We start from the raw sequence: 12,705 nt of genomic DNA, 5'->3' as shown, positions 1-12,705 counted from the left end.
ACAATGGCTGGAGACAGGACCAATGGTTACAGCAGAAGCAGATTACTGCTTCTGTCTTTTGAAACAAAAGAAAAGATTTAATTTTAGCGTGAGCCACACTATTACTATCTTCTACGTTCTAGTGAGTATTTATCCTGCACTGTCTCTTGGGAGCAATTCAGGCTTTTTTAGCAACATATTAACTTTTTTAAAAAGTCCATAGTGGTGGATTTGTATTTACTTTTTTCTGATGGAAAATAGGGCAACAATTATAATCTTGCCCTATGGAACAACATAAAAGATTTAATTAAGTACAATTACTGTCCATAACTGCAAACGGAGGGCAGCAGTGTATTCAGCATCTTAGGAATATCACCAGTTCTACATAATTAGCCTCTCTCCTTCACACGTATATGTTAAGCAGAACAACTGCTAGGGGAAACAACTTCAAGATGCCACTGAAGTAGAATAACGTTGACGATTCAAGCTCGCCGTGACAACCAAATACTGGACGAGTAAAAATACCGTTAATCTGGAATGATGCTTCCATAGCACAGCTCTATGAACAAACAGTGCCAAGGAGAGACCAATGATTCCAGTGAAACAATACAGAAAAGACATGCCTACACCCTCCCTTATTGGCGTATGGACTGATGATCTAAGTCTAAGGCTGATTCCAATAGAGTTTGCACTCAGCCACCGAGTCTAAAACAAAAATAACTTTGCAAGAAAGATGCATCTAAGTATGACTTAGAAGCCTGACGCCCATTAGGAAACACTGTCCATCATGCATAACAAAGCTGGTTTTAAATTATATACCTATTATTTGGCCTCTTCCATTCTCATTCACTGCTATACCAGCTGCAAGCCCCTGGAATATATGGTTCCCACTAGAGTAGAAAGAAAGGAAAACAAAGTTAGCTGCCAACGTTGTTGCTCTTTGTATTATATGTTAATCACACACAGATTTGCCCTAACTAGACTTTCTGGGTTAAAGGAATACTGATGCAGTAGCCCTTATATCCTTTACACATTATCCAACAGAGAGCGCTTCTGTTCAAAGTGCTACCTGGTTGACTGGCTCTAGGCCGTAGTTCATTTCCTTTTCTTCTTTAATGAGACTGCATCAAGCTGTGTCGTGACAATAAAATGGTCATGTGTAACGAGGGAAAAATAGACGGAGGAGAAGATACATGCAGAACTTATAAGACAACCGAGCTGCAGGTGTTTGGATAACTTTCATGTAGTTCAAAATATGAATTGTAATGCCAATCAAATGGGGGAAAACACACTAAAATACAAAGCATCAGAAGCAACCCTATCATTAGAGACAGCTATTGTTGGAAGTGTACATCATATTGCAAGACCCGCTAATATACTTGTTAGAAAACATAAAGAAGCCACAAAATTAGGAAACAGCAGGTTTGAAAATGCTCTCAATTCACAGATCTTCATAAATGTAACCCCGCAAACTGCAGTAAAGGGCATCAAATGGGATGATCCTCCATGAGCGGAATACAGAGAGAACCCCCATAACGCACATCAACGCGTCAATGGAAGGCAAAGTAACCTGGAAAAAAATAGTCCAGATTCTGCTTTCCAATGCAAATCCACAATTCAAGTGAAGTCACATGGGTTAGTCCCAGCTGGCAAAGAAGCTGGCCTGATCCATCAAAGCATAACGTGCACATTTTATTTCAAAGCAAAAATAAAAGTCACATATTTTGGCTCAGAAGCACCATGGAACAAATCTTATTGTCATTTACACTCCCGTGATGTTGCGTGAGTGTAAGTAAGGATGGATTTTGGCTCAGTAAGTTGCACTTTAATTGTTTTCAGTTTGCTGTGTCATAAAGAGGAGTGAGGCAAGCAAAAGGGTAAAAACCACGGAGCTGTTTGTTGGAAAGGCAATTACAGTCTGATCCCGCAGACACTTACCCACGCTGTCCCAATAATTTCAACAGGACCCCTTGCACGAGCGAGGATTACTCACGAGAATAAAGGGCCCTACGTCTCACATCTTAGCAACTTTGAGCATAAAAGGCAACGTGCTGAATAGCCCCCCTATTCTCACTGTAAATAAATGAGTTGTGGACATTTGGGATACGTCTCTGAGCATTGCACCATCTCCGTTCGTGTACTGTGCTCCAGCAACAGGTACCATGGGGAGTGCAAAGGCCCAGATCCTCAGAGGTTTGCAGGGCCACATCTGGTTATGGAAATGTATGGTGGGCCATGAATGCTCATGAAACTGGGAGTTGGAGGGCGGGAGGGCTCAGGCTGGGGTGCGGGCTCTGGAGTGGGGCTGGGGATGAGGGGTTCAGGGTGCAGGAGGGTGCTCCGGGCTGGGACCAAGGGGCAGCCTCCAGGTGGCGCTTACCTCAAGCAGCTCCCAGAAACAGCAGCATGCCCCCCCCTCCAGTTCCTATGCGGACACGCAGCCAGGCAGCTCTGCGCGCTGCCCTGTCCGCAGGTGCCACCCCTGCAGCTCCCATTGGCTGTAGTTTCCAGCCAATGGGAGCTGCAGGGCAGCGCTTGGGGCAGGGGCAGTGTGCAGAGCCCCCTGGCTGCCCCTACGCATAGGAGCTGGAGTGGTGATATGCCCCTCCTTCCGGGAGCTGTGCAGAATGTAGCAAGACCCCGACCCCGCTCCCCGGCGGGAGCTCAAGGACCAGATTAAAACGACTGGAGGGCCAGTTGTTTGCCCACCACTGCTCTACACCCTAAATGGGCAGTGTTTTATAACGGACAGTCTAAGACCACAGGAGGCGCTGAATGATCATATGGACATCTGGCCATTATATATTGAATGTCTCAGTTTGCTCAGTACGCTCAGAGCATGCGTTCATTTACTCCTATTTGCAATTGTATTTGTACTATACAGAGAAGCATCCACATTTTCTCTATCACTAGCGTGTGTTGAGAAAACTGCAGTAATAACATTACAGCATTATGCATTAGGATCTCTCTGTCCCTGAAATACAATGCAGTGCTCACAGAAGACGCAATATTTAGAGAGCTATTTATATAGAGAGCTGCTGCCACACAACAAAAGGAGAAAGTACCACACCTCCGCCCACAAACAAATACACACACACACATCCACCCAACGATTTAATTCGGTTGTCTTTCCAAAAATGCATCTTCTGTGAGGCGATGCAAACATTTAGAACGATAGCAGCTCATTCGCGGGTATAACTCACTTCAAAATGCACTGGGGAAAACGAACGCCGCCCGAATGTTTTGTTCTGCAGCGGGATAGTATCGTTTAAAACCATTGCTGCTGCTCATTGACGAGCTCTCTGTGCAGGCTCCATGGACAAAGATCAGGCAGCGGAATCTCTCGTCAGTGCCACCTTATGTCTTTATACTAACGGGCCATGGCCTGCCATTGTTCCATGTACACAGCTGTCTGTTGTCTCTGGCCTTACACTTAGATTACAAACTCTGTCGGGCAAAGATTATCTCTTTGGTAAATGTCTGTACAGTGTTTAGCACAAGGAGGAGGGGAGGGCAATCCTCTAGCTGCTACCACAATACAGATATAAAAAACAACAACAGTCATTGGGGTTAATGGGAGTTTGTATAAAAACAGATGGGTGGTTCATGTGTGACTACTTACCCTTTGCACTGACAGTGCCTACTCTGAGAGGATGGCAATGAAATTTTCAGAGGTGACTATTACTCCTATTTTACAGATGGGGAAACTGAGGCACAGTGTGGTCATTGGCTGGAAAGCTCTGCGTCTTGCCAGAAAGCTCAAGACAACGCCCTCTCTGGTAGGGAGAGCACATGGATAGGCAAGCAAGGAGAAGGGGAGGGAGAGGACATCTACAGAACTCTCGGCTGCAAGGAGGTACTAATGATTGGGGTTATTCAATGGCAACAGGGTTTAAACTGAGCATAAGGTTCCCCATCCAGGGGGAGGCAAGAGCTTCTGGCTGGCTGTTTGCAGGGATGGTGGTTCAGCCCTGTTGGAGAGGGGATGGCGGGTGGAGCCGGGAGGCAGAGACAAAAGCAGAGCCCTTCCATTCTCGTTTGCACACAGGATCAGCACATGGGCTTCGTGGTGGGACAGCTGGAGGTAGAACATCATTAGCAGCAATCGGAGCTTGTGATGTGCATGCAGCACTTGCCAAGAACTCAGTACCTGTCAAACTGCACTGCACCGCCAACAGGCTGCTTTCATCCACCTGGCCTGCCCTCACCGGGTTGTTATGAACTTACTGGATCACGCTTTGAAATATACCGGTGCCGTATCGCATCGTTGATCAGCAAACACATCGGCGTGCACCACCGCTGCTTTGGTACCACACTGAGAGTGCGCATACAATATCCCCTTCTCCTCCGAGTCCGCAGAGCAAACTCAGCTCAGGAAGGGAGAATGAATGCAGGAGATGCAAAAAGAATTGTTCCCCTGGGGATCATTTCACTCTAGCCAGGGGAAACGTTCTGGGAAACCCAAGGCCCCTGGGTGCTGTACCAGTAAGTCCCAACAAGGGGCTGGTAGGTTGTGAGTCACCTAAGGCTGACTTGTCACTGCACTTCCCAAGCACCCCCACATGGGCCAAACTGAGGAGACGATCAGTTACGGACCGGATGATTGAACAGCTGCCCAGGAGGTTCAGCTTGTTAAACGCAAGACAGGGGAGCAAGGGAGGCTGGGAGGAAGCGCCAGAGATGCCCCGGATCGCCAAGCGATGAGATCTCTCCCCCTGCGCTGAGGGAAAAGGGAAAAGCCTTATGCTCCGGAGAACAAGCACTTGTGTAGCACATTGGGAATGACGCACACGGCGTTGGACCTACGCAGGAGCGTGTGAGGCCTGTTTGCCGCGAGGCGTCCTGGGGGAAGGAACCCTGCCCTGTGACATAGAGAACCCGCATTCTCAAAGGAGCAGTTTCATTGATGTCAGCGGCATGACATCCTGGAGCACCTGCACATCAGTGTGATTAAGGGTCCCCCACCAGGGCCAAAATCCCATAGCCTCCTAGCAGTGATGGGTCATCATCCAGGATGAAAAGAGCCTCTGCCTGAAGGCAGAGAAGATACGTGAGGCCTTTGGCAATGCTGTGGAATGGGAAAGGGTTACTTCATCTCCAGCATGACATGATCTACTGTGAGAAGCTACAAGCTTTACAGTCATGTATTAATAGTCACCCCTCCAGCGCCTTAGGGTCAGTCTTCACCGCAGTTAGCGCAAGTTAGACTCACTTGAGTGACTCCTCTCTGGTCAACCTCGCTCGCCTGAGAATGGCCTGGCCGCGAGAGAACACTGGGGCTGCTGGCTCCTCCCTCGGGGGTGCTGCTGAGATTTCTGGGAGCCCACCCCATGGTTTTTTGCGCTGCACTCTGCTGAGCCGCTCTAGGCACTCTTTCCCAGTGAACTGTGGGAGAATTTGTCTGTTGTGTCTGGGCATACCGGAGGAATTATGGGAAGGCACTGGAAGACTTGTAACTCTCAAGTGGAGCTAGCCTGCGTCCACGCTGCAGGGTGGCCGTGTTAGCAGCTGATGAGTTGTGCTAACTCGAGCTGTAGCAGATGGACCAGCCAACTCGAGGGAAAAGCACCACCACACTCGAGTGAAGTGGGGCAGGGGGGTGGGGGTGGATGGGACTCAGGTTAGGGGCAACACTTGAGTTATAACTCAGGTTAACTGTGCAGGGAAGACAAGCCCTGAGATTGTAGCTAGCCCCTCTGCAGCCACCCGGGAGGCAGCAGAGAGCACCTCATAGATTCAGAGGCCAAAAGGGACCATCATGCTCATCATAGCACAGGCCAGAGAACTGCCCCACAATAATTCCTAGAGCAGGAATCCTAGAAAAACACCCAAACTGAAGTTAAAAATTGTCAGGGATGGAGAATCCACCACGGTCCTTGGTAAGTTGTTCCAATGGTTAATCGCTCTCACTGATAAAAATAAATTATGCCCCATTTCCAACCTGAATTTGTCTAGTTTCAACTTCCAGCCACTGGATCACGTTACACCTTTCTCTGCTAGACTGGAGAGCCCATTATTAAATATTTGTTCCCCATGTAGGTACTTACATCAAGTCACCCTTTAGCGTTATTTCTGTCAAACTAAATAGACTGAGTTCCTTATGTCTATCACTACAAGGCAGGTTTTCTATTCTCATGGCTTTTCTCTCCACTTTAGCAACAGCCTTCTTAAATTGTGGGCACCAGAACCGGACACAGCATTCCAGCAGTGGTTGCACCAGTGCCAAAAACAGAGGTAAAAATCTCTCTGCTCCTGCTCGAGATTCCCCAGCTAACGCAATCCTGGGATGCATAAGTTTCTTTGGCCACAGTGTTGCACTGGGACCTCATGGTCAGTGAGCTCCTCAGCCAGCTCTTTTAGAACTCTTTTAAACCCCCACTCCCTCCTTTGGGCAGTATGAGCAAGGGCTGCCCAGAATCATGGTTTCTGCAGTCAGTGGGGCCTTCCCTTGGTGGGAGCTCTTGGGGAAGGGAGAGAGGAAGGTCAGAGTGGGCAGACATAGCCAGGACTCTGCATACCCCCACGTCCAGCAGAGCGGGTTGTGTGAGGAGTAGGTTGCACCATTGAAGGGGCTGTAGTAAACCTGTTCTCCTCCTTAGCAGAGAAGGGATACTTTGGGAAGCACAGAGCCCTCCGTTACTCTCAGGGGCACTGTGCTGGTGCAGCACCCCTTACAAGGGGCTGTGCTAAACCCGTACAATTTAGCCTAGAGTTTACAAAAAGGAAAATCTATCTACCGACTAGAGAACCTCACCCAGGACCTGCCTCAGTGCCCACCCAGAAAGAGTGATGAGAATCAGCACTGGACCCAGGTGCAGAAATCCAAACCACAAACAAACTCACCAGAGAATGACCCACTGGGGGCTCTAGGGAGATGTTTAACGTGCTTTGTTTCATCTGGGCTGCATCACTGAGCAGGCTAGCGACTGGAATCCCTGCCTAGAGGCAGAATGCAGGGGCTCAAGGGGGTCAGGGCTATTTTCTCTAAAAGTGGGCATCAGATTGCACTCACAGAACAGTATTTCTCCAAGTGCAGATAAAGCACCGAGGACAACCAGAAACAAGGGCTTTCCCTGCCCTTGGGCACCTGACAGCAGCATTGCCTGGGGCACTGCCCTCCCGTTTTCTGTATGTGCACAGGGAAGTTCCTGTGCTCACGACTGCACAGCTTGAATTCAAAGCAGTCGCTCCAGGCTCAATTACACTTAATGCCTAGTCAGCCCAGCTCAGTTTTGACAGCCGGAGGAAGCCAACCTTGTTCCATGACTACAACAGAAACACAGTGAGCAACGCAAGAAGAACTGAAAAGCTGAAGATATGGTACCCGCATTTGCTGTGCATTTGACGTTTCATGGGAGTCACTGTTACTGTTGAGAAGAATTTTCAAAATCTTGCCCAGGAGATGCATCCAAATGACGTTCAGATGTCCAAAGGGGTAACCCTCTGGTTGTCTAACAGTCACATTTCCCTGCTATGCCGAAATCCAAAGCTCATACAGAAGGGTATTTTTAAAGGTGCAGCCTGGGACCGCGACATTCATGTCCTATTGCCCACATGCGATTCAGTGCCTGAGAAGGGAAACAGAGCTATTCCACTGCAGTAAGAACTTCAAAAGCACATATGTGATTTAGGAGCATCAGCCCTATTTTCAAAAGCCCCTTGATTATTTCAGACCCTAATCCTCAGAGGCATTTCGGTGCCTAACTCCCACTGAAATCAACGGGTCAGCACCTAGATACCTTTGAGGATTGGGCCTTTTGGAGCCTAAATCCTGACTTAAGTGCTTTGGAAAATGGAACATAGGCTCCGAAGTCACTAAGGGCCAGATTTTTAAAGGTATTTAGGCACCAAAGATGCACACAGGTACCTAGTGGGACTTTAAAAAGTGCTAAGGGGCCTAAAGGCATCAAAATCAATGGCAGTTCAGTGCCTAGGAGCTTTGGCTACAACCCTAACGTCTGGAAGTCATCTGTCTGAATTACAGGCAGCCAGTCAGGACAGCTAAAGGGTTTGGAAGACAGGCTAACTCAGTCAATTATTGGCATGGCAATCCCTATTATCTGCATATTTAGAGTCACAACAGGGATAGAGCCAGGGCAGCAGGTTCGGTTTCAGCAGTAGCCAAGGAAGGCTCATTGTCCCACGGCGTTGTGCGAGCAGCACAGAATGACGTGGTTGGTAGGAACAAGAGTGCTTCCAAATGCGGGGGGAATCAAGCATGGTGACTGGTAGGGGAGCGAAGGCAAGGGTTCTTTTAAATTCCCACAGCCTACTCAGCAATGATTGGGCTAGCAATACTGTCTTGTGCAGAATAAAATTTCTTCCCCTACTGGAACCCGAGAGTAAATTATCCCTGCCTCTTCGTTCCCTTTCCTCCTCTCTTGCATCAACAACTGATCTTGATTGCTCTTGATTATAACCTGCTTTAGCAACCTGCCAGTGACACTGTGACTAGGGAGAAAATGAAAGCCACATAATGAATCACTTGCTCTCCAGCCTGTCTTTCTCCAGACTTATTAGCCACATCATCACAAAGACCGGTCCATTTTATAAATTGCTACTTGTCTGATGGAGCACTTCCATAATCCGTTATAAAAGAGACCCCCTCTTGACCCTGGTGTTTTACAGCACAGTAAATCGGTCTTGCACTTGCCAACCCTAACTCCCATCCTGGAACAAGTGGTTCTGCAATCGAGACTTAAGCATTTTTACAAGTAGCTCAAAATAATACTTTCAGCTCTGCACTCAGCACAGAATGTGGACTAATGAGAAGTTAGTGGGAGTTTTACTTAAATAAGGACTGCAAGATTTGGGCTTAATTATACATATTATTAGCATGAATAATCACATTTTGCCTACTATACATCCCTTGCAGTTACAATTCCGTATAATATTTTTCTTCCCTCCTTGCCTACACTGTTGTGTAGTGTTGCTATGAGCTGTTACATGCTGGCTGGATTCCATCCTAGATTCCACCCCAGAGTGGGCTGCATTTCAACAGTGACTGAAGTGGTTTAAATAGACTTGGTAATTCAATTTGGGCTCATTCAGGAGAAAGTCACTTTATCTAAGTTCACAGTATGGTAATTACAATTTAAAATACAAAAAACAAATTACTTAAAAGTCGAACAAAGGAGCATCATTAAGGGGTGGGGGAGGGAGAGAAGGCAAATGAAGGAAATATGGCAGCTTATTTCACAATGTTAAGTGTTCTAATATTGTATATTGAGACAGCAATTTTCACCCCAACATGCTTTACAAGCTCTGGTCCCTATGTATGAACTGAATAAGAGGAAGGGCTCCCGAAGATGAGGGCAATAGATTCAGACGCAAGTGAGCTGCATTCACTTCCTGATCCTGCTACAGACTGTGTGCGTGTGTGTGTGTGAGAGGCTGGACAAGTTACTAGTTTCTCTGTGCCTCTGTTCCTGACCTCTACACCTGGGAAGATCATTCTTCCCTCATTTACGTGGACTAAGCACCGCAGGGCAGGGACTGTCTCCCATTCGGTGTGTGTGGTGTCTAACACAATGGGGCCCTGATCTCAGTTAGGATGAGGGAGGCAACCTAGTGACAGGTTTCAGAGTAGCAGCCGTGTTGGAGCCACAAGGAGGACTTGTGGCACCTTAGAGACTAACCAATTTATTTGAGCATAAGCTTTCGTGAGCTACAGCTTTTGTGTGACAGAGGAGGTGGAAAAAGCTAATGTACTCAATGCTTTTTTTGCCTCTGTCTTCACAAACAAAGTCAGCTCCCAGACTGCTGCACTGGGCAGCATAGCATGGGGAGGAGGTGACCAGCCCTCTGTGGAGAAAGAAGTGGTTCGGGACTATTTAGAAAAGCTGGACAAGCACAAGTCCAAGGGGCGCTGCATCCGAGAGTGCTAAAGGAGTTGGCGGATGTGGTTGCAGAGCCATTGGCCATTATCTTTGAAAACTCATGGTGACCGGGGGAGGTCCTGGATGACTGGAAAAAGGCTAATGTAGTGCTCATCTTTAAAAAAGGGAAGGAGGAGGATCTGGAGAACTACAGGCCAGTCAGCCTCACCTCAGTCCCTGGAAAAATCATGAAGCAGGTCCTCAAGGAATCAATTCTGAAGCACTTAGAGGAGAGGAAATTGAGCAGGAACAGCCAGCATGGATTCACCAAGGGCAAGTCATGCTTGACTAATCTAATTGCCTTCTATGACGAGATAAATGGCTCAGTCGATGAGGGGAAAGCAGTGGACGTGTTATTCCTTGACTTTAGCAAAGCTTTTGATACAGTCTCCCACAGTATTCTTGCCAGCAAGTTAAAGAAGTATGGGCTGGATGAATGGACTATAAGGTGGATAGAAAGCTGGCTAGATCATTGGGCTCAACGGGTAGTGATCGATGGCTCCATGTCTAGTTGGCAGTTGGTATCAAGCTGAGTGCCCCAAGGGTCGGTCCTAGGGCTGGTTTTGTTCAATATCTTTATTGATGATCTGGAGGATGGCGTGGATTGCACCCTCAGCAAGTTTGCAGATGACACTAAACTGGGAGGAGTGGTAGATACGCTGGAGAGTAGGGATAGGATACAGAGGGCCCTAGACAAATTGGAGGATTGGGCCAAAAGAAATCTGATGAGGTTCAACAAAGACACTTAGGACGGAAGAATCCCATGCACTACTACAGACTAGGGACCGAATGGCTCGGCAGCAGTTCTGCAGAAAAGGACCTAGGGGTTACAGTGGACGAGACGCTGGATATGAGTCAACAGTGTGCCCTTGTTGCCCGGAAGGCTAATGGCATTTGGGGCTGTAAAAGTAGGGGTATTGCCAGCAGATCGAGGGACGTGATCATTCCCCTCTATTCGACATTGGTGAGGCCTCATCTGGAGTACTGTGTCCAGTTTTGGGCCCCACACTACAAGGATGTGGAAAAATTGGAAAGCGTTCAGCAGAGGGCAACAAAAATGATTAGGGGACTGGAACACATGACTTATGAGGAGAGGCTGAGGGAACGGGGATTGTTTAGTCTGCAGAAGAGAAGAGTGAGGGGGGATTTGATAGCTGCTTTCCACTACCTGAAAGGGGGTTCCAAAGAGGATGGATCTAGACTGTTCTCAGTGGTAGCAAATGACAGAACAAGGAGTAATGGTCTCAAGTTGCAGTGGGGGAGGTTTAGGTTGGATATTAGGAAAAACTGTTTCACTAGGAGAGTAGTGAAGCACTGGAATGCATTACCTAGGGAGGTGGTGGAATCGCCTTCCTTTGAGGTTTTTAAGGTCAGGCTTGACAAAGCCCTGGCTGGGATGATTTAGTTGGGGATTGGTCCTGATTTGAGCAGGGGGTTGGACTAGATGACCTCCTGAGGTCCCTTCCAACCCTGATATTCTATGATCTCTAGGCTCTACTGCAATATAAATAATAATACTAAATGCAGCCATGTCTGGGGTGGGAGGGCAGCAACCAACCATCCCAACAGCAAGGGACAGGGCCATTCTGACCAAAACGACCAGGGCAAACCTCTGAAGAGAAGAGGACTTGACGAGCTGCATGGCTTTCCGTTTCCCCTCAGGAGAGATGTACCATTAGGCCATGCCCTTTTTCTGCCAGGTGCCCACTGACTCTGGCAGGCGCAGAGTATAGATCCATCCCCTGCCCCACCTTGGAATGCACCAGACATTGAAATGCTTCTTACCAGGGAGAGCAGCAAGGTCAAATTTAAGGGGGAGGCCACTCTGGTTCATGTGTGTCACCTTCACCAGGAGCCGTGCACCAGGGGAGTGCACCCTCTCACTCCCATGCCAGGAAACCACCTGTCCAGGCGGCAATGCCCTGCAGGCTCCATGCCCTGCCCTCAGGGGGAACATTCTGCTTCCCATGCTAGCAGAGTTGCATGCACAATTCGAAGGCAGGATATGACCCAAAGGAGATGGCCCTTTCATTTGATCAAGGCTAAAAAGATTACTCTCCTGGGGGGGAGGAGGCCAAAGCTCACTTTTCAATTCCAGCATTAATGACTAATCAAACTACCCATCTGCTGTGCTTTGACAGCAGGGTTGCCCGGTGGGTGTGCATGAGGGGGATGGACACAGAGAGGCTTCAGAACATGATCAGTGTCAGACAAGATGATCACAGCAGTTCCTTCTGGCCTTGGGGAGTCTGTGACATGTTTGGGGGGATTTTGCACTGTGTCTGGATCAGTCCCAGCATAGATTAGCACATGATCCAATCTCTGCTCTATGGAGCCAGGAGACACCCTGGAAAACAGCACACGCTGTCCCCCTCCTCACCAGGAGCTATGTACTGCATGTAGGAAGAGTTCATGAAGAACCACAGCCAAAGAATGAAGTCAGCTGAATTCTGCTAGTCTGAAGGAAACCTGCCAGGCTCTGACACTCCTGTTCAAATGGATCGGATGTAATCAGCAAACTCCAAAAGAAATAAGGTGCTAGGAGGATTTTCAGCAGGAAGACAAACCAGAATGGCAATTACTTGTCTGACGATCGATTGCTTCACTCCCCCCGACTCTGAGTCCAGCTGCCACCTTCTCTGAACAATGCAGCACCGGCAAACCCGGTTCCCTTTGAAATCAAAGGTCAGCATTAGAGAACTACACATGGGAGCTGCTGGGGGACAGAGGCAGCCAGAGAAAAGCCCCATGACAGTGATATTTCTGCTCCTTACCTGAGGAAGGAGGTTAGTACATGAAAAACATACAGTGAGGGAGACAAACATGAAAGGAGGGAGCAAGAGAGGTC

General features: G+C 48.1%; 1 protein-coding gene across 6 annotated transcripts in view; it reads right to left on the bottom strand.

The window, feature by feature from the left end:
* FBXO10 (F-box protein 10) overlaps positions 1-12,705 on the bottom strand; it is a 63,390-nt gene that overhangs the window by 16,139 nt on the left and 34,546 nt on the right. For all 6 annotated transcript variants that reach the window (XM_084628762.1, XM_084628766.1, XM_084628767.1 and 3 more), the window contains one exon: positions 799-869. In XM_084628762.1, the coding sequence (XP_084484888.1) occupies positions 799-869 (71 nt within the window). The remainder of the gene's footprint in view (positions 1-798; positions 870-12,705) is intronic.

Source organism: Lepidochelys olivacea (assembly GCF_965140295.1).
Source record: "Lepidochelys olivacea isolate rLepOli2 genome assembly, chromosome: 5".
NCBI lineage: Eukaryota > Metazoa > Chordata > Testudines > Cheloniidae > Lepidochelys > Lepidochelys olivacea.
Note: the sequence above shows the minus strand (reverse complement) of the source record. Positions and strands in the feature narration are given on the sequence as shown.